This window comes from Ursus maritimus, unplaced genomic scaffold (assembly GCF_017311325.1).
Source record: "Ursus maritimus isolate PB19 unplaced genomic scaffold, ASM1731132v1 scaffold_3, whole genome shotgun sequence".
In the NCBI taxonomy this organism is placed as follows: Eukaryota; Metazoa; Chordata; class Mammalia; order Carnivora; family Ursidae; genus Ursus; species Ursus maritimus.
Window position 1 is genome coordinate 93,408,704 of NW_024425563.1, and position 20,449 is coordinate 93,429,152.

Genomic DNA, 20,449 nt, shown 5'->3' on the forward strand with positions numbered 1-20,449 from the left:
TCTGGCTTCCATTTGATAGAAAGGGAAGCTGAGAATCAGAGGAGTTGAAGGTCTTGCCCGGGGCCACACACCGAGGAGGAGCTGGCGGAGAAAGGGGTGCACAGACTCTGGCTTGAGCTGTCACCACCCAATAGAACACCTGCTTATCACCACGTGTATAAATATTTTGGTTAAATACCAGAGCAAGAAACAAACTGTGGGAGTGATGTCATCAAAGTGGTGACATAGGAGACTCTAGCTTCCGTCAGCCCACGAAGATCAACGATTAGCTATCCATGAACAGAAACAGCTCTGGGAAAGCTATGGAGTCCATTTAAGAAACTTCGTGAACATCGTGAGCAAAAATCCTAAGAGTAATCCCACAGACGAACCCAGCAGCTTTCGCCACTGTAAAAGGAACTAACGACCAGCTCAGCTGTGGCAGGACAGCTCCAGAGTTGATCAGCTTTTGCCCCATATGTACTTGTGTTTGCCAGTGCAAACTACCAGAGTCCCTCTTAACTCTCTCTGCCCCCTTTCACCAGAGCCTGCAAACCACACCAGCAGCCAGCCCAGGCCCCTGCAGCTGTGCAAGTGCAAGGTGCCAGCCTCGAGCCCCATGGCTGACCTTCATCACTGTGTATGCCAAAAATGTAATAAGAAACACAGGTCATCATATAATAACAAAGGGGTCTATTTACCAAGAACATATAGCAACTATTTATCTATCTATACCTATATATAAAACAACACATTCTTAAACAACCAATGGGCCAAAGAAGAAATCAAAAGGGAAATTTAAAAATACCTTGAGACAAATGAAAATGGAAGTACAACATATCAAAACCTGTAGGATGCTGCAAAAGAGTTTTAAGAGGGACTTCTATAGTGATAAATGTCTACATTAAGAAATAAAAAAGATCAAATAAACAACCTAAATTTACACTTTAAAGAAACTAGCAGAAAAAAGAACTAAGCCCAAAGTTAGCAGAAAAAAGAAACAACAAAAATCCATGCAGAACCAAATGAAATAAAAAGACCCAAAAACTGTAGAAAAGACTAACAAAACTAAGAACTAATTTTTTTGAAAAGGTAAAATTGACAGACCTTTAGCTAGCCTAAGAAAAAAAAAAGGCTGAAATAATAAAATCGGAAATGAAAGAGGAGACAGTCTAATACCACAGAAATAAGTGATTACTGTGATTATTTATACATCAACAAATCTGATAACCTAGCAATGGAGAAATTCCTAGAAATATACAACCTATCAAAACTGATTCATGAAGAAATAGAAATCTAAACGGATCAATAACAAGTAAGGAGATTGAATCAGTGATCCAAAACCTTCCCTCAAAAAAGCCCAGGACCAGATGGATTCATTGGTTATTCCTATCAAACACTTAAAGAAGAATTAACACCAGTGCTTTTCAAACTTAAAAAAAAAAATGAAGAGGAGGGAACACCCCCAAACTCATCTTACAAGGCCAGTAATCCCCTGAAACCAAAGCCAGAGAAGGACACTATAAGAAAGAAAACTGCAGACCAATGTCTTTGATGAATATAGATGCAAAATTCCCAAAAACATATTTGCAAACAGAATTTAACAGTACCCTAAAGGGATCATACAATATGATCAAGTGGGATTTATCCTTGGGAGGCAAGAATGGTTCAACATATGCAAATCAATCACTAAGTGAAATAAATATTAATAGAATGAAAGATAAAATCATGTGATCATGTCAATAGATGCAGAAAAAGCATTTGATAAAATACAACATCCTTTCATGATAAAAAAAAATACAACAAATTGGGCAGAGAAAGAACGTACCTCAATGTAATAAAGGCTGTGTATAACAAGCCCGGAGTGAAAGCCCAACAGTGAAAGGTTGAAAGCTTTTCCTCTAATATCAAGGATAAGACAAGCTTTCCCATTCTCACCTACCCCATTCAGCATAGTATTGGAAGTCCTAGCCTGAGTAATCAGGCAATAAAAAGAAATAAATGCATCTTAATTGGAAAGGAAAAAGTAAAGTTGTCTTTGTTTGAAATGATATGGTCTTTTTTAAAATATGATTTTATACGTAGAAAATCTTGAAGAACACACCAGAAAACTGTTAGAACTAATCAATCAGTGAGTTCAGTAAAGTTGGAGGATACAAAATCAACATATGTAAATCAGTTGTTTCTATGTACTATCAGAAAATGCCAGAGTGGGGCACCTGGGTGTCTCAGTTGGTTAAGCATCTGCCTTCAGGTTGGGTCATGATCACAGGATCCTGGGACTGAACCCCACATTGGGCTCCCTGCTTAGCAGAAAGCCTGTTCCTCCCTCTTCCTCTGCCTGCCACTCCCCCTGCTATGCTCTCTCTCTGTCAAATAAGTAAATAAAATCTTTTTAAAAAAGTGCCGAAGAAATAAGGGGGAAAAATACCATTTACAACAGCATCAGAAACAATTAAATAATTAGAATTACATTTAACCAAAGAAGTAAAACATCTTTACACTGAAAAATACTAGGCTTTGATGAAAGGAAAGAAGACACAAAAAAATAGATATTCCATGTTCATGGAGCAGAGGAATTAATACTATTAAGTGTCCATAACTTTCCAAAGCATTGTACAGATTCAATGCAATCTTTATCAAAATTCCAATGGCACTTTTCACAGAAATAGAAAAAAACAATCCTAAAATTCATATGGAGTCACAAAGACCCTAAATAGTCAAAGAAATTCTGGGAAAGAACAAAGCTGGAGATATTACACTTCCTGATTTTGAACTATACTACAAAGTTATAGTAATCAAAACAGCATGGCACTGGCATACACATAGAAACATAGACCAATGGAAAAGAAACAAGAGCTCAGACATAAACCCTTGTATATACAGTCAACTAATATTTGACAAGGAAGCCAAGAATCCTCAGTGTAGAAAGGATCATGTCTTCAATAAATGGTACTGGGGAAACTGGATAACGATATGCAGAAAAGTGAATTCGAACTTTATCTCATACCATTCACAAAAATGAACTCAAATGGATTAAAAACTTAAGTGAAATACCAGCAACCATACAATTCCTCAGAGAAAACATAGAGAAAAAGCATCTTGACCTTGACTGGGAAAGGATATGTTGGCTATGACACCAAAAGGACAAGCAACAAAGCAAAAATTAATAAGTGGGACCCATCAAACGTGTGCACAGCAAAAAAAAAAAAAAAAAAAAAGTCAGCAAAATGAAAAGGCAACCTACAGAGTGGGAGAAAGTGCTTGAAAATCATGTGTCTGATAAGGTGTCAGTATCCAAAATACATAAAGAACTAATGGACCTCAATAGCCAGAAGACAAACAGTTCAATTTAAAAATGGGCAGAGGACCTGAATAGACATTGTCCCAAAGAAGACATACAGATGGGCGACAGACACATGACAAGATGCTCAACATCACTCATCATCAGGGAAATGCAAATCAAAACCACAATGAACTATCACCCCACCTATTAAAATGGCCATCATCGAAAAGACAAGAGATAAATGTGAGGATGTGGAGAAACAGGAATCCTTGTGCACTGTTCGTGGGAATGTAAATTGGTGCAGCCACTCTGGAAAACAGTATGAAGTTCCTCAAAAAATTAAAAATAGGGGACGCCTGGGTGACTCAGTCAGTGAAGCACCTGCCTTCAGCTCAGGTCATGATCCCGGGGTCCTGGGATCGAGTCCCGCATTGGGCATTGGCCTCCTCGTTCAATAGGGAGCCTGCTTCTCCCTCTGCCTGCCACTCCCCTGTTCATGCTCTCCATCTCTCCCTCCCTCCCTCTCTCTCTGACAAATTAAAAAAAAATAAATCTTTAAGAAATTAAAAATAGAATTTTCATATAATCCAGCAATCCCACTTCTGGTATATATCCAAAAATATGAAAACAGGATCTTGAAGAGATATCTGCCTTGCCATGTTCATAGCAGCATTATTCACGGTAGCCAGGCTATGGAAACAACCCAAGTGTCCATCAATGAGTGAATAGGTAAAGAAAATGTGAGATAAGTATAGATATAGATATATAGATATATGAAGAATAATATTCAGCCATGAGAATAAAGGAAATCCTGCCATTTGCAACAACATGGAGGGATCTTGAGAGCCTTGTGCTAAGTGAGATAAGTCAGACAGAGAAAGAGACATACTGTATGGTATTCCACTTATATGTGGAATCTAAAAAAAGCCAAATTCATGGAAACGGAGAGTAGTAGAGTGGGGTTACCATGGGTGGGAAGGTGGGGGATGATGGAAAGATTTTGGTCGAAGCATATACATTTTTAATTATAAGGTGAATAGTGTTCTAGGGATCTGATGTCAAGTATGGTGATTATAGTTAATAATACTATACTATGAACTTGAAAGTTACTAAGAGAGTAGATCTTAATAGTCCTATGACATGAAGGTGTTACCTAACACTATGGCGGTAATCATTTTGCAGTATATGCGTGCATCAAATCAACACATTGTACGACTTAAACTTCAAACAATGTTATATGTCAGTTATATCTCAATGCTAAGAAAAAATAATTTGACAGGATTTCAACAACAACAAAAAACCTGTGGCATATACATGCAGTGGATTATTCAGCCATAAAGAGGATTAATATGTTGGTCAGTGCTACCACCTGGAGAAACCTTGTGATGGTTAATTCTATGTGTCAACCTGATAGGGACACAGGGTGCACTGATACTTGGTCAAACAGTATTGTGGGTTTTCCTGTGAGGGTACTTTTGGATGAGCTTAACGTTTACATTGATAGACTGAGTACAGCAGATTGCCCTCCCTGATGTTGGTGGGCCTCATCCTATGAATGGAAGAGCTAACTAGACCAATCCTAACCTTCTGTTGAATAGCTAAGACATCCGTTTTTCCCCGCCTTTGGACTCAGACTGAACCCCCAGCCCTTCCTGGGTCTTGAGTCTGCTGGCTTTCAGACTGGAAATCACACCATCAGCTCTCGCGAGTCTCCAGCTTGCTAACCGCAGATAGTAGGAAATACGTAAGAGAGGGAAGCCTCCATAAATATGACCCAGTTCCTTGTTCTATGTGTGTATACGTACATGCCCACACCCTGTTGGTTCTGTTTTTCTGAAGAGCCCAGATTCATACAAACGTCAAAGACATTATACTAAGTGAAAAGAATCCAGTCACAAAAGTCCATATATTGTATGATTCCATTTATACGCAATCTCTAAAACATGGAAACCCACAGAGACGGAAAGTAAATTGGAGGTTTCCTGAGGCTGGGGAGGAGAGAAGAATGGGAAGAAACTACTTATTGGGCATAAGGTACGAGTTTTACTCTGAGTCATTAAAATGTCTAAGAAGCAGATGGAAGGTGGTCACGCAACATTGTGAAGGTGTGAAAGGCCACTGAATTGTTCCACTTAAAATGGTCGATTTTATGTTATGTGAATTTCACCTCACAAATTATTTTAAATGAAACAGAAAAAAGTAAAAAATACATGCATACGTACTCATGGACACACGTATGTGTGCACACATGTACACACATGTGTGCGTGAATGATTACAGTGCATGTGTGTACGTGCATGCCTACACACGCACACATGTGTGCACATACACACACGAGTACACGCATACTCGTGTGCATACATACACACCATAAACACACATACAGACACACCAAGAGCTTCCGGGGAGCCAGGTTGGTATCACACTCCATGGAACCTAAAATGCCATGGGTATTCAGATGCATATTGATTTTCATACCACCATGCTGGAAAAAAGCTTTCCGATTACAATGATAAGACACTTGATGATTAGCCATACCCAGATTTCATGGCATTAACATGGAAAGCAGTGAGCGTCTTAGGATTGATGAAGGCAGCTCCAGAGAGAAGGCCTGGGATGGTGTTTCTCAACTTAAGTTGCTTACTGCTGGATATCCTGAAAAAGTCTGAAACCCATAGTTTATTATTATTATTATTATTATTATTTTATTTTTGCTTAGTTGAATCTGTTTTATTAGTCCCAAGAAGTATCACAAAGCACTTAACATTGTTGACTCATAATCATACAGAATCTTAAAACCAAATGAGGATTCTCACTGTAAGTTGTTGAAAAGTACTTGTTATTAATATTCCTGGGAAATTTTAAAAAATAAATAGTGATCATTTTAGGGAAAATTGTCTTTTTATATTATATCATAAATTGTGAGGTTTTAGGTTCATTCCATTAATTTAACAGCACATTTTAAATAAACAGTTTAATTTTTAAAAATAGGTCGGGAAACTAATTTTTTTTTAAACTCTATTACTGTATTGACCAAAGCAAACATGTCACTGGGCCATACAGCCGGCAGCCCCACTTGTGCCCAGTGAGTGCAAAAGAGTGCTTTTTGCTAACAGACACATGAAAAAATGTTCAACATCATTAGCCATCAGGGAAATTCAAATCAAAACCACATTGAGATACCACCTTACACCAGTTAAAATGGCAAAAATTAAGAAGGCAGGAAACAACAATTGTTGGAGAGGATGTGGAGAAAGGGGATCCCTCTTACACTGTTGGTGGGAATGCAAGTTGGTACAGCCACTGTGGAGGACAGTGTGGAGGTCCCTCAAAAAGTTGAAAATAGAGCTACCCTATGACCCAGCAATTGCACTACTGGGTATTAACCCCAAAGATACAGACATAGTGAAGAGAAGGGTCATATGCACCCCAATGTTCATAGCAGCAACGTTCACAATAGCCAAACTGTGGAAGGAGCCGAGATGCCCTTCAACAGGTGACTGAATTAAGAAGATGTCCATATATACAATGGAATATTACTCAGCCATCAGAATGAACGATTACCGAACATTTGCATCAACATGGACGGGACTAGAGGAGATTATGAAATGTGAAATAAGTCAAGCAGAAAAAGACAATTATCATATGGTTTCACTCATTTGTGGAACATAAGGAATAGCAGGGAGATCGGTAGGAAAAGGCAGGGAAAAATGAAGGGGGGGTAAACAGAGGGGGAAATGAATCACGAGAGACTATGGACTCCAGGAAACAAACTGAGGGTGGGGGGATGGACTAGCCTGTTGAAGGGTATTAAGGAGGGCACGTATTACATGGAGCAGTGGGTGTTATACGCAAACAATGAATCATGGAACAGTACATCAAAAACTAATGATGTACTGTATGGTGACAAATATATCATAAAAAAAAAAAGAGTGCCTTTTGCAGGTTGAATCAGGCAACAATGATCAGCTCACAGAGAGCAGAGTGAAGAGCCCGTCACAGACTGAGGGACTAACCAGCAAGGTGATAGTTACCCAGACAAGGAAGTGAGATCTGCAGAGAATTGGATTTTTTGTCCCTAACAGGTACAGGCTTGAGCACTGCCCAAGGCATCATAGAACTTGCTTCTGGTGCTTGGAACCAGGATCAAGACAGTTTGAGATGAGAGTTAGGGACAATTTTAGTCATCTTTCTGTTACCATTTGAAAGAAGTAGACGCTTACGACTGATGCTTCTCCAAGCGTGGTCCCCTCAGCAGCATGAGTCTCATCTGAAACTTGGTAGAAATACAGACTCTCAGGGCCTCCCCAGACCCACAAAATCAGACCTTTGGGCATGGGCCCTGGCAGTCTGTATTTTATGAAGCCCTTCAGGTGATTCCGATGCACGCTAAGGTCAGGGACCTCAGTCCCAGAGCAAACAGAATGACTCAACTATGTCTTAGAATTTGGTAGCGTTTGTTCTATCCCTGCTTTCAGAATAGTCTACACTACACAAAAAACTACGTTTAAAGAAATAGCTGGAAAAACTAAAAATCATCAGGAAACATCCAGGATTTGCTTACTTCCAGCTAGTGTTCTCATTGGAGCGGTGCCTCTTACACAGTCTCTCACTTCTTCGTAGGGAGCCAAATGCCTACCCTCTCTCACGCAGCAGCCCCTCGCCCCAAGTGGATTTGCTCAGGGTGCTCCTGTCTGCAATCCTGTGTTGCCCAAAGCGGTCAGAGATAGAAAATCGTTCCTAAGGAATTAACACTGTGAGTACAGTGAATGTTCCACGGCGGGCACCCTTGCCCCCGGGGCGCACCTGCCTACCTCTGGCAATGATAGCACCCCTGTCTGAGACACCTGTTTTCTCAGAGACTGAAAGACGAAGGATCTAGGCCAACATGCTTCTATGACTGTGTGTTTGAGGCCTGTGTGTTTCCAGCAAGCAGCCACCTCTTCAAGAGGGGGTACCATGAAAGGACAGGTAGAAGTTAAAGAACGTGGCAAGGTTAAGGCAGAGGGGGCCTGCTCGCCACTCTGTTTTTTTTGCTGAATTGTGTCTGGGGAGTCTGCAACTGTGGTGCGGATTCATACTGACAGCCTTTCCAACAGCAGACGTAAAGAGAAAATGAGAATGGGAGTAGGAGAGATACATCAGAATTAACCCCAGAGAGCCCCTTAGTTCACCTCCAAGGGTGTTCTCAGTACCCTACGGGATCTTCCGCACACCACCAACAGATTCGGCTTTGAATCTGTTAAACCGTTCGCCAAGGAGGCTTTGTGGTGGAAACATTTGTGTGCGAAACAGTGAAACTGCCAGGGCTGCATCTGAGAGGGGGCACCAGGACCAGCACCCAGCATTTAGAGGAACAGCGAGGCTTCACACATGGGGAAGAGCAAAGGGAACTAAGGGAAAGTACAGATGAACAAGAAGTCAGGATGCAGAACCTTCTCGAGACGGGCAAACATTTTTACTTCCTGGAAAATGTTTATCACGGTTACTCTTGCCTCCATGTTCATATCATCAATCTGGTGCCGAGATGACTTTGTACATAAAGTGAGCAAAAAGCTACGAGTTAAGTAGACTTCTACGGGGTTTTAAATGTGTGTCTCCCCTTTGAGCTCAGGTGATGCTGAAAAATATACGTTTCTCTCTTTGCCTACAGACCTGTTTTTTGATGCCATAAAGATGAAGAGACTTTTTGTAAATACCCTGAATAGCCAGCAGAGGAATAATTCAATATGAAGAAACAAAATATGTATGCTTTAAACAGGAAGGAACAAATATACTATCTTTTGTTCTGATTGCACGTGTAAGCTCGTGTTAGCCTACTATGAAATGTGTAGTTTGATCCTACACCTTTAAAAAATTGGAATGCACGCACTTTAGACTTGTAATTGTACAAGTCTACGAAAATTATAGTTTTTGTTGTGTCGTCAAGGAACTTACATTCTGCGGAGATAAGCTCGATGTTGGCATCTTTCAACTAGAATTAGGAAGACGACTGTCATTGTCCTACTTTGGCAAGTATTGCAGCATAAGGGGCTGTGGCCAGCCTGCCGAAACTCCTAAGGCCTTCATTTCAATGGAGATAGGTTTGACAAAGAAGAAAAAATTACATTAAGGAATTTTGATTTATGCCTCCCTGGATTGGCCACTTCAAGAGTTAGGAGAGGGGTCCAGCCCAAGGGTGCAGTTTCTGAGCTGTTTGTTGACCTCTGTTGCTCCGTGTCAGCCAGGCAATGTGAAGAACAAACACAGAGCAGAAGAATCAGGCTTTCCCAGTTGGAGGGAGATAATGCCTTGGGACCAGTCCATATTCCCAACCCACCAATCCCAGGCCGTGTCTTCCTCTGATTCTTTCTTATCAAATGAGACTCTTAGAGAACAGACCTGTCTCTTATCTCACTTGATGCCAAGATCCATTGCCTATGCCACTGACCATTCTCTGCTGAACAGCCCAGCAGCCCTGAGATGCACCTTGCACAGGTCTGAAAGGAAGCATACAGAGGAGATTTCCACAGTTGCTGAAGCCAAGCACATAGGCACATCAGGGGCACCAGCTTCAATGTGAGGAAGTATTCTAAAAATCCCTTTGTACTCTCCTGGGCCAAAGCTGTGAGCCCTAGTGGTGCCCAGTCGTTACACCCAAGTCTTATAAAGACAGCTTGAAGGTAACATCCAATCACACTCTTAACAGCATCAAGGATACGGAAAGGCAATAGGAAGAGAAACAGCCCACAGGACCTACAACAAAGAGACTCTGAGCTAGAGGTCATTGAGTTTTCTATCTTTTCCTTCTTCGGTACAGATTATCTTCTAAAAAGTGGACACTGTATGAATTTGCTTACTAACTCTGATTTTAAAAATTATTTTCTGCAAATGCAATGTATTAAATAGTAAATCTGCCTTTGAATAAATATTCAGAATCACTTCTGAGTAGAACTTTCCTAGAAGAAAATGGAAGCAAGGACTTTAGATGTTCTGATTACTACATTAGTAGATATATATTGAGCAATGCTGGAAAATAAAACATTTTAGCAACCTGACTTGCAAATACCTACTAGACTACAGATAACCCATGTAACAATCATGTTCTGAAATTTCCCAGGAAGGCAATTAAATAAGAGACCTCAGAGTAGTTTCTTAATGCTATGCTCAGGCTCTTCCCTCATACATAGAATTTCCTGGAAATCCCTAGATAATAATACAGATCAGAAGAAATGGAGGTACAGCAGTTTAACAGTATACTTTGCTTAAATGGAAACACATTATAATTACAACAGTGAACATCTATTGACCTATGATTCTATTGCCTTAGGGTCTGCTTTAATAAATAGTCTGCAAATTTGAATGTGAAAAGACGTTGTTTACATAAGTAGTTACAAAGAGCCTCTAATATTACAGTAATTGTGTTTGTTGATTTCCGTTACTCTGAAAAATATCCCTCATCCCCACTAGCAGAACCTCTGTTACTGGGAAAGACATTAGATTGCTGGAAGCTTGTTTTAGTCAATAGTAGCCTAATAAAATCACAACGCTGCTGTCTTTGTAGACTCTAGTTGGAGAAATAACTGTGATTAAGCATGTTTGTTTTGCAGTGTGAGTATCTATTTCAATGCTTGTTTTGCTTGTCTCCCATTTTCCTTCTTCTTCTTTTTTTTTTTTTTATTATGTTAGTCACCATACAGTACATCCCTGGTTTCTGATGTAAAGTTCGATGATTCATTAGTTGCGTATAACACGCAGTGCACCATGCAATACGTGCCCTCCTTACTACCCATCACCATTTTCCTTCTTCTTACAGATTTTTAAGAGCATTGGCTCTGATGAGACTGTCCAAGGGCAAGGAAGTCGGAGACTGATCAGCTTTTCTCTCTCAGGTATGTTTTGCTCACCTGAAGGCCGATGGAGACAATAAGAAGGTCAACCAGCAGTCTGGAGACCTACTTCAATTTGACTCTTACCTACAAGTTACTCCACCTCTATGTGCCTCAGTTTCCCAATCTGTTCATTTAATCCCTCATCTAATTTAACACAAAAGTTAAAAATATCTGCTCCGTTTTCCTTGACCTCATAAGGACACTGGAGGAGTCAATAAGTAACAGATGCTAAAGCCCTTTGAGATGATGAGAAGAAAAGCTACAGTTTCACTTTGCCTCCATCATCACTAGCATTATCTGAAAGTTTACAAAGTGGAGGTAGGGGAAAGCCTGGGGAGAGAAGCAGCCAGCAGACTTTGTCTAAATGAAATCTCACGTGAAGCTCAATTGGCAAAACAGATAAAAACCTAGCTGCTCAGAAAAGTACATTTGTGGAAAAGTCAGTGAAAATCCAAATAAACTATGTAACTTAATAGTGTTTAGTTGAGTAATCTAATTTTTTTAGTTTTCATAATGTATCATAGTTCTGTAATATATTAACAATGGGGCAAACTGGGTAAAGGATATGTTGAAAATCTTTGTACTATCTCTACAACTCTTCTGTAAATCTAGAATAATTTCATTTTTTTTTTTTAGATTTTATTTTTTTATTTGACAGAGACAGAGACAGCCAGCGAGAGAGGGAACACAAGCAGGGGGAGTGGGAGAGGAAGAAGCAGGCTCATAGTGGAGGAGCCTGATGTGGGGCTCGATCCCATAACACCGGGATCACGCCCTGAGCCGAAGGCAGACGCTTAACCTCTGCGTCTTCTGGGTTAATAATTTGCTTAACCGCAAATTATTTTGAATAATTTCAAAATTAAAAGTACAAAGAAAAACTGAATGACCCTGCCTAAAATGATATACAAAGCTCAGAGCCCCACACACTAAATTCCATCCTAAGTGGTCTTTGAGGAGACATGATGGCATGAAGCTCTAGGACTCTATTGAACAGAATTGGAAAACTGTTACCTTAGCTTGTTATCAACCAACAAATGTTACAGGCCATGAATGTCAGAGATCTAAGACCACAGAAATTAAGTACATGAGTGTCTTTGGGAGATAGACAGTCAACTGGCATTTTTCATGTTTAAGTGAGCCCCAGTAAAGAAAATGTGTGCTGGGGCGCCTGGGTGGCACAGCGGTTGGGCGTCTGCCTTTGGCTCAGGGCGTGATCCCGGCGTTATGGGATCGAGCCCCACATCAGGCTCCTCCACTATGAGCCTGCTTCTTCCTCTCCCACTCCCCCTGCTTGTGTTCCCTCTCTCGCTGGCTGTCTCTATTGCTGTCAAATAAATAAATAAATAATCTTTAAAAAAAAAAAAAAAGAAAAGAAAATGTGTGCTGAAGATCCATTGGTAAGTAATTATAGCAAGACTGCAGGACACAAGGTTAATAAACAAAAAGTCAGTTGCTTTCCTATATACCAGCAATGAACAAATGGAATTTGAAATTAAACACACAATGCCTTTTTATATTAGCACCTGCAAAAATGAAGTGCTTTGATATAAATCTAACAAAATATGTACAAGGTCCGTATGAGGAAAACTACAAAACTCTGATGAATGAAATCAAAGAAGAACTAAATGAATGGATGGAGAAATATACACACTGATAGATTAAAAGACTCCATATTGTCAAGATTTTGATTTTTCTATAGAATCAATGCAATCCCAATTAAAACCCTAGTAAGTCATTTTGTGGGTGCTGATTAAATGTCTCTAAAATTTATAGAGAGAGGCAAAAGACCCAGAATAGCCAACACAGTATTGAAAGAGCAGATCAAAGTTGGAGAACTGACTTACTCAACATCAAGGCTTATCACAGCCATGGTAATCAAGATAGCGTCATATTGGTGAAAGAATAGACAGATCAGTGGGACAGAATAGAGTACCCAGAAAGAAACCCACATAAATTTAGTCAACTGATCATTGACAAATGGCAATACAATGGAACAAAGTCAGTCTTTTCAACAGATGGTGCTAGAACTACTGGACATCTACGTGCCAAAAAAAAAAAAAAAACTATATCCGGAACTTATACCCTTCACCAAACTTAACCCACTAAAAAACTGTTAGAACTAATAAAGTTAATAAAGTTGCAGGATACAAAATCAAAATACAAAAATCTGCTGTTTCTGTATTAACAATGAACTCTCAGAAAGAGAAATTAAGAAAACCGTCCCATTTATAATTGCATCAAAACGACTAAAATACCTAGGAATAAGTGTAACTAAGGAAAGACAGACCTGTACACCAAAAACAAGAAAACATTGATGAAAGAAATTGAAGAAGACACAAATAAATGGAAAGATAGTCCATGCTCATGGATGAGAAGAATTAATATAGTCAAAATGTCCATATTACCCAAAGCAATCTACACATTCAATGCAATCTCTGTCAATATTCCAATGGCATTTTTTCACAGAAATAGAACAAAGAATTCTAAAATTTGTATGGAACCACCAAAAACCCCAAAAAGCCAAAGCAATCTGAAGAAAGAAGAGCAAAGTTGGAGGAATCATTCCTGATTTCAAACTATATTACAAAACTATAACAATCAAAACATTATGGTATTAACATAAAAACAAAACACATAGATCAAAGGAACAGAATGGAGAGTCCAGAAATAAACATACGCTTTTACAGCCATTTAATTTACAGCAAGGAGCCAAGAATATACAATGAGAAAAAGACAGTCTATTCAATAAATGATGCTGGGAAAACAGGACAGCCACATGCAAAAGAATAAAGCTAGACTGCTATATTACACCATACACAAAAAATAACTCAAAATATATTAAAGATTTGAACATAAGACCTGAAATCACAAAACTTGTAGAAGAAAACATAGGCAATAAGCTCCTTGATATCAGTGTTGGTGGTGATTTTCTTGGATTTGACACCAAAAGCAAAGGCAACAAAAGCAAATACAAATAAATGAGACTACATCAAACTAAAAGCTTCTGCACAACAAAGGAAACTGTCAACAAAATGAAAAGGAGTAAGACAAAATCATTGTAAATTGTATCTCTGAAAAGGGGTTAATATCCAAAATATATAAAGAACTCATGCGACTAAGCAGAAAAATATCTGATCTAAGAATGTGCAGAAGACCCGAATAGACATCTCATCAAAGAAGACATACAGGTGGCCGACAAGTACCCAAAAAGATGTTCAATACCACTCATCATAAGGGAAATGCAAATCAAAACCACAATGAGATATCCTCTCTCATCTGTTAGAATGGCTAGGATCAAAAAGACAAGAGAAAACAAGTGTTAGCAAGGAAGGTAGAGAAAAGGAACCCTCGTGCCCTGTTGGTGGGGACGTAAATTAGTGCAGCCACTATGGAAAACAGAACTACCATAGGATTCAGCCATTCCATTTCTGGGTGTTTATCCAAAGAAATGAAACACTAACTCAAAAAGATATATGCACCCCCATGTTCACTGGGGCATTATTTACAATAGCCACGACACAGAAGAAAGCTCAGTGTCCACTGATGGATGAATGGGGAAAGAAAATGGGGGGTATATATTCACAGTACAATGATATTCAGCTATAAAAAAGAATGAAATCTTGCTATTTGTGACAATATGGATGGACCTTGAGGGCATTATGCTAAGTGAAATAACTCAGAGAAACACAAAGACCATATGACCTCACTTTTACATGAAATCTGAAAAAAAGAAAATCAAGCTCATGGATACAGAGAACAGGTTGGTGGGGCTGGGCAAAATGGGTGAAGGTGGTCAAAAGATACAAACTTCCAGTTATAAAACAAATAAGTCATGTGGGTGTAATGTACAGCATGGTGACTAAAGTTAATAATATTGTATTGTGTATTTGAAAGTTGCTAAGAGAGCAGATCTTAAAAGTTTTCATCAGAAGAAAAAAATTATAACGATGTGTGGTGACAGCTGTTAAATAGACTTATTTGATAATCATTTTGCATTACATACAAATAGAATACAAATAGACAAATCATTATGTGTATACCTGAAACTAATATAATCTTATATGTCAAGTATATCTTAATTTTTAAAAATAACTCAAAATGGATCAGACCTGTGTGTAAAATGAAAAACTATAAAACTCTTTGAAGGTAACAGGAGAAAACGTACGTGACTTTGGGTATGGCAATGGCTTTTTAGCTGCAACACTGAAGATGTGGTGTGTGAAAGAAATAATTGATAAAGGGTGAACTTTATTAGAATTAAAACTTCTACACCACAAAAAACGATGTCAAGAGAATGAGAAGCTACACTGGGAAAAAATATTTACAAAATACTCATCTGTTAAAGGAACATTATCCAATATATAAAGAACTCTTAAAATTCAATATGAAAACAAACAACTCAACTTGAAAAATGGGCCAAAGGTCTTGGCAGACATCTCATACAGAAGACAAATAATCATATGAAAAGATGTTCCATATCATATGTCACCTGGGAAATGCAAATAAAAACAATGAGATACCACCATATACCTATTAGAATGGCCACAATCTAGAACACTGACAACACCAAGTGCTGACAAGAATATAGAACAATGAGAACTCTCATTGGTTGCTGGTGGGAATGCAAAATGGTACAGCCACTTTCAAAAACAGTTTGGTGATTTGTTATAAAACTAAACATACTGGGTAGTAAGGAGGGCACGTATTGCATGGTGCACTGGGTGTTATATGCAATGAATGAATCATCGAACTTTACATCAAAAAAATAAATAAATAAAAATTTAAAATTTAAAAAAAAAAAACAACTAAACATACTCTTACCATAGGATCCAGTGATTACACTCTTTGGTATTTACCCAAATGAGTTAAAAACTTAACTCTGTACAAAACCTGCACACAGATGTTTATAGCAGCTTTATTCATAATTGCCAAAACTTGGAAGCCACCAAGATGTCCTTCAGTAGGTTAATGGTTGAATAAACAGTAGTACAAGCAGATAATGGGTTGATGTTCGCTGCTAAAAGGAAATGAGCTGTCAAACCAGAGAAAGATATGGAGGAATGCATATTACTAAGTGAAAAAAAGTCCATCTGAAAAGGCTACATACTGTATGATTCCAACTATATGACATTACGGGAAGGGCAAAACGCGGCGTCCGTAAGGAGATCAGTGTTGCCTGGGGGTGGGGGTGGGGGAGGATAGGGGGAGGTGGAGCACAGAGGATTTTTTAGGGAAGTAGAAATATTCTGTATGATACTCTAATAATGGATACATTTGTCAAAACCCATAGAATGTGCACCGCCAAGAGTGAACGCTAACGTAAACAATAGACTTTGGGTAATAATGATGCGTCAGTATAGTTTCATCGGCTGTAACAAATGCGCCCCTAGTGGGGGATGTTGATAATGGGGGAGGCTCTGCATGTGTGAGGCAAGAGGTATGTGGGAAAATCTGTACTTCCTCTTAATTTTGCTGTGAACTTACAATTCCCCCCTCAAAATAAAGTCTTTTATTAAAAAAAAAAAAAAAGATCAGTTGATGACATTAGCAGGTGTCTAAGTTAAAAGAAAAAGGAAGAAGAAACTCAATTCTTTTGTGTTACTATGGCAGAAAGCCAACAACTCCTGATTGGCCATTCTTACGTTCCTGTTGAAATGCTTGAGAAATAACAATTATTTGTGCAAACCTGCAGAAATGGCAGGAGCCTGGAAAACTACTCAACTACCTTCCAGAACCTGAAAGGAAACTTCATTAACCAAAATTCAGTGAAATCCTGCATGGACACCATGCAGGATGGGCAGCATGGGGCTGGGGAAGGAGACAAAATTTCCTTGAATCGGTTCCCATTTTGGTTCTGCCGCATAGACAGGGGCTGATAGACCTACTATATTCATTGTGAGACTACAGCCCTGAGTTTTCTTACATCTCCACTTTGCAGAGGAATTTTCACTTAGACCTATAGAATATTCTGTTGGATTTCTTCCCTCAGTGTCCACCAAGTTTCCTGAGGTGACCTCAGGCCCTCACCACAACCTTCCTGAGGAGTGCTGGAAGGGCCAACCATCCTGTCTCAAAACCCATAGTGACCACAATACCAGTTGTATTAATTTCTGACAAAGAATGGTTTTATACATGCCAGTAAGTGTTCCATATAATGGGCTCTGTGGACATACCAGTCCATAATTGTAATGAGGTAGAAAATAGTCTGAAGATTGGAAAGACTTTTTCCGTGTTTTAGATGGACCTTTCTCCTTGTGTAAAGCCTGATATGATCTTTCCCCTCACCAGAACACATTTAAATTAAAATGTGCCTAATTTTACAGATTTCCAGGCCATGGGGTTGAAGAAAGGGATGTTTTTCAACCCAGACCCTTACCTGAAGATTTCCATTCAGCCTGGAAAGCACAGCATCTTCCCTGCGCTCCCACACCACGGACAGGAGAGGAGATCCAAGATCATAGGCAACACCGTGAACCCCATCTGGCAGGCGGAGGTGAGTACTGTGGGCCCTGAGAAGAAGCCTAAGTGGGCAACGGGAACCACTGACCGTGAACCAGCCCACATGCCATGCCCTCCTTTCTTGGAGCCCCAGACTGCGGCTAAGCTCATGGCTGTCCGATCTTAGAAGGGAGCTGCGTTCTCTGTGGGTTGTAACTCAGGGGTCTCGGTAGCCCTGCTGTAGCTTCTTCATCTGGTTCAGAACCTGCCTCTGAAAGCAAGACAGCCCCTCTCTACCTCTGTGTGGGAGAAGGAAGAGAAGCGTTCTTACACTCTTCCGACGTGTGCAGTCCTTAGGCAAGAGGGCCAAATTTTAAATGTGTCCCTCTAGACCAGTTCCAGAGATTCTAAAACTGCCAGTTTCCTGGGACAGGGAAATCATTAAGCCCTAGAATACCCCTGGGAGTTACACACTGTTTGGTTTAAATAAATATGAATCTTAATTGTGCCTCCCATCTTCCTGGTCTGCACGGTGCGACAGAACTTGCTGGAGTATCGAACGGTTTGTTCTGTCTCATGCAGGCCCATCCCCACTCCCCAATGTGTGTCCCTCTGCCAGGTGAGGACTTTCCTCAGCAAAGCCACATGCGTGTCAGGCTTGGCCTCGCCGTGACTGAGTCGTCTCCTGGAGAACTGGCGGAAAGTTGTCACAACCCATCTGGCAGCTAACTCTCCGGCTTTGGCTTGAGGGTGTGATCTGCTCTCTGTGAGGGCTGGGAAGCAGGGAGGCTCAGGGCACGGGAGGGGCTACAGCATAATGTTGGCGTTAAAACCACACCTTCGCAGCCACACAAACGTTGGTTCAAATCCAAGCATGGTCAGTTACGAGTTGTGTAGATTTCAGAAATCAATCATCCTCAAGCTGAGCCTCAGTTTACCTTCATCAGGCTGTTACTGATGGGAACGTGCTACTCCTACCCGCGGCACTTGCTTTGGACAGGTTTCCTTCCTTTATTCTTTAGAGTAGGTCATCTCTGATGTAGACTTTTCAAGCAGCCTTGAACTAGAAAGTGTAATTAGATATTTGGGGGCAAGTCTTGTTCATTGTCTCTTAAATTCCACCACCCACTTCCTAGGCTTAATTCACCCTGACCCAGGCCTTACAGAGGAGCAACGGTACAGCTTTGAAGTTAGAGCAACGTAAAAGAAATGGAATCGCACTTAAACTTCCTACTACTTTGGTTGTCAACAGAGTCTAAAGCACGGAGAGTACCAGTAGCATGGAGTAATGAATCTTAAATTATTTGTTCCTTCAGTCCTGGCTATTCTCCCCAATTATTTCTGGTCTCCTCACTGCATTCCTGGGGATAACACAAGATGCCACGGGAATTTATAGTACATGAAAAAAAAAGGCTTCTCTCTTCTGAAGAACTTGAGAGCATCTTGTTCTAAACATTTAGTCATAAAGGTATTATAAGTCTCAAAGAACATTTCAGAAACCCAGCACCATCAGAATGGTTTTTATTTTTGTCTAAAAATGTCAGCTAGAATCCACTTTAAGTTCCGAAATTATTTCTGAGTCTTAAGATTTACTTCACTCTGGAAGGATCCTAGCAAACTCTCACTCGTCCGCTGCTTCCGACCTCCTGCATTCTATCCAGCATCCCGTGGTTCAAGTTGGTGTCCTTTTTTTTTTTTTTTTTTATTAACTGGGTGACGGGCATTAAGGAGGGCACGTGATGTAATGAGCACTGGGGGTTATACGCAACTGATGAATTACCGAACTCTACGTCGGAAAGCAATGATACACTGTATGTTAACTCATCGAATTTAAATAAGTAAAAACAAATAAAGTTGGTGTTCTAAAACAGATTTTGCCACGTCTCCCTGATGAGGCTCAGACTGAGGAGAACTGATTTCTCAAGTTAAACATCAGATAACTAGACTGAAGATCTGCACTTTCAAGCCCTAAATGCTGTCCTATGCAGAGCGTTCAAGGACTCTGCTGTCCCAGCATTGCTTACCACTAGTGTCAGTTCCGGGTGCACGGGGCTCTAAGCTAGAGGAAGTGGGGCCAGCTGTGATATTTCTCACCAACAAGAAGTCCAGAGGGAGGTGGTTCTGGCAATGCAGCTACTGAGAATAGCACCGAGGGACTGGAGCTCTCTGGGTCTTCCCACATCACCGTTAGCAGATGGCTCTCACCCTCCTGTCTTAAAGCCTCAAAGTCGAGTTCCAGGTAGGAAGAAAGCAGAAAGGCAAAAAGCCTTCTCCTTGTAAGGCTTTGCATTTTTATTCTGTAAGAGAAGCCCTTCCCAGCAAAAGCCCTATTACCTGTCACAGGCCGTCCCCTGTTTGGGAAAATCTAGGGCTTCGGTTCCCCAACCCTATAGTACGAAGAGCGAAGGGAGAAGGGGGTTGAACATGGGTGTTGGATAAAACAATCTGTAGTGTGTGCAATGTGCTTGAGCTCCACTCCCGGTACCTTACACCTCAGACGTTATGTTAAGGCCACTCTCGGTAACTGCTGTCCCCCACTGCCCCTCATGCTTTCACATGGCCGCATAGACTGTCTTTGCTCACATCTGCCTAAAAGATACATTCCCGAAGAATCCAACCAGCACTCCTGCTCGTCCATAAAGACTCAGCTAAAATAGCACCTCCCTTGCAGGCCACTCCTTGACCCCCCACCCCGGGCCTCCAGAGGAAAGTGCCCCTTCCTCTCTGCCCCTTTGTCCAGACCTCTATCCTACTGTCTTTTATTTGCACATTTGTCTTTCCTGTGAGCCTTTGAACTCCTCAAGGGAAGGAATCATATCCAATTTTTCTCAGCACCACCAGTCCCTGGAACCTGCTAATAATAGGGTATATAAGG

The 20,449-nt window shown here is 40.3% G+C and overlaps 1 protein-coding gene across 1 annotated transcript in view; it reads left to right on the forward strand.

Moving 5' to 3' along the window:
* The window catches only part of HECW1 (HECT, C2 and WW domain containing E3 ubiquitin protein ligase 1), a 229,670-nt gene that overhangs the window by 67,809 nt on the left and 141,412 nt on the right, over positions 1-20,449 (forward strand). The window contains exons 4-5 of the mRNA XM_040644429.1: positions 11,061-11,136; positions 17,460-17,629. Of these exons, the coding sequence (XP_040500363.1) occupies positions 11,061-11,136; positions 17,460-17,629 (246 nt within the window). The remainder of the gene's footprint in view (positions 1-11,060; positions 11,137-17,459; positions 17,630-20,449) is intronic.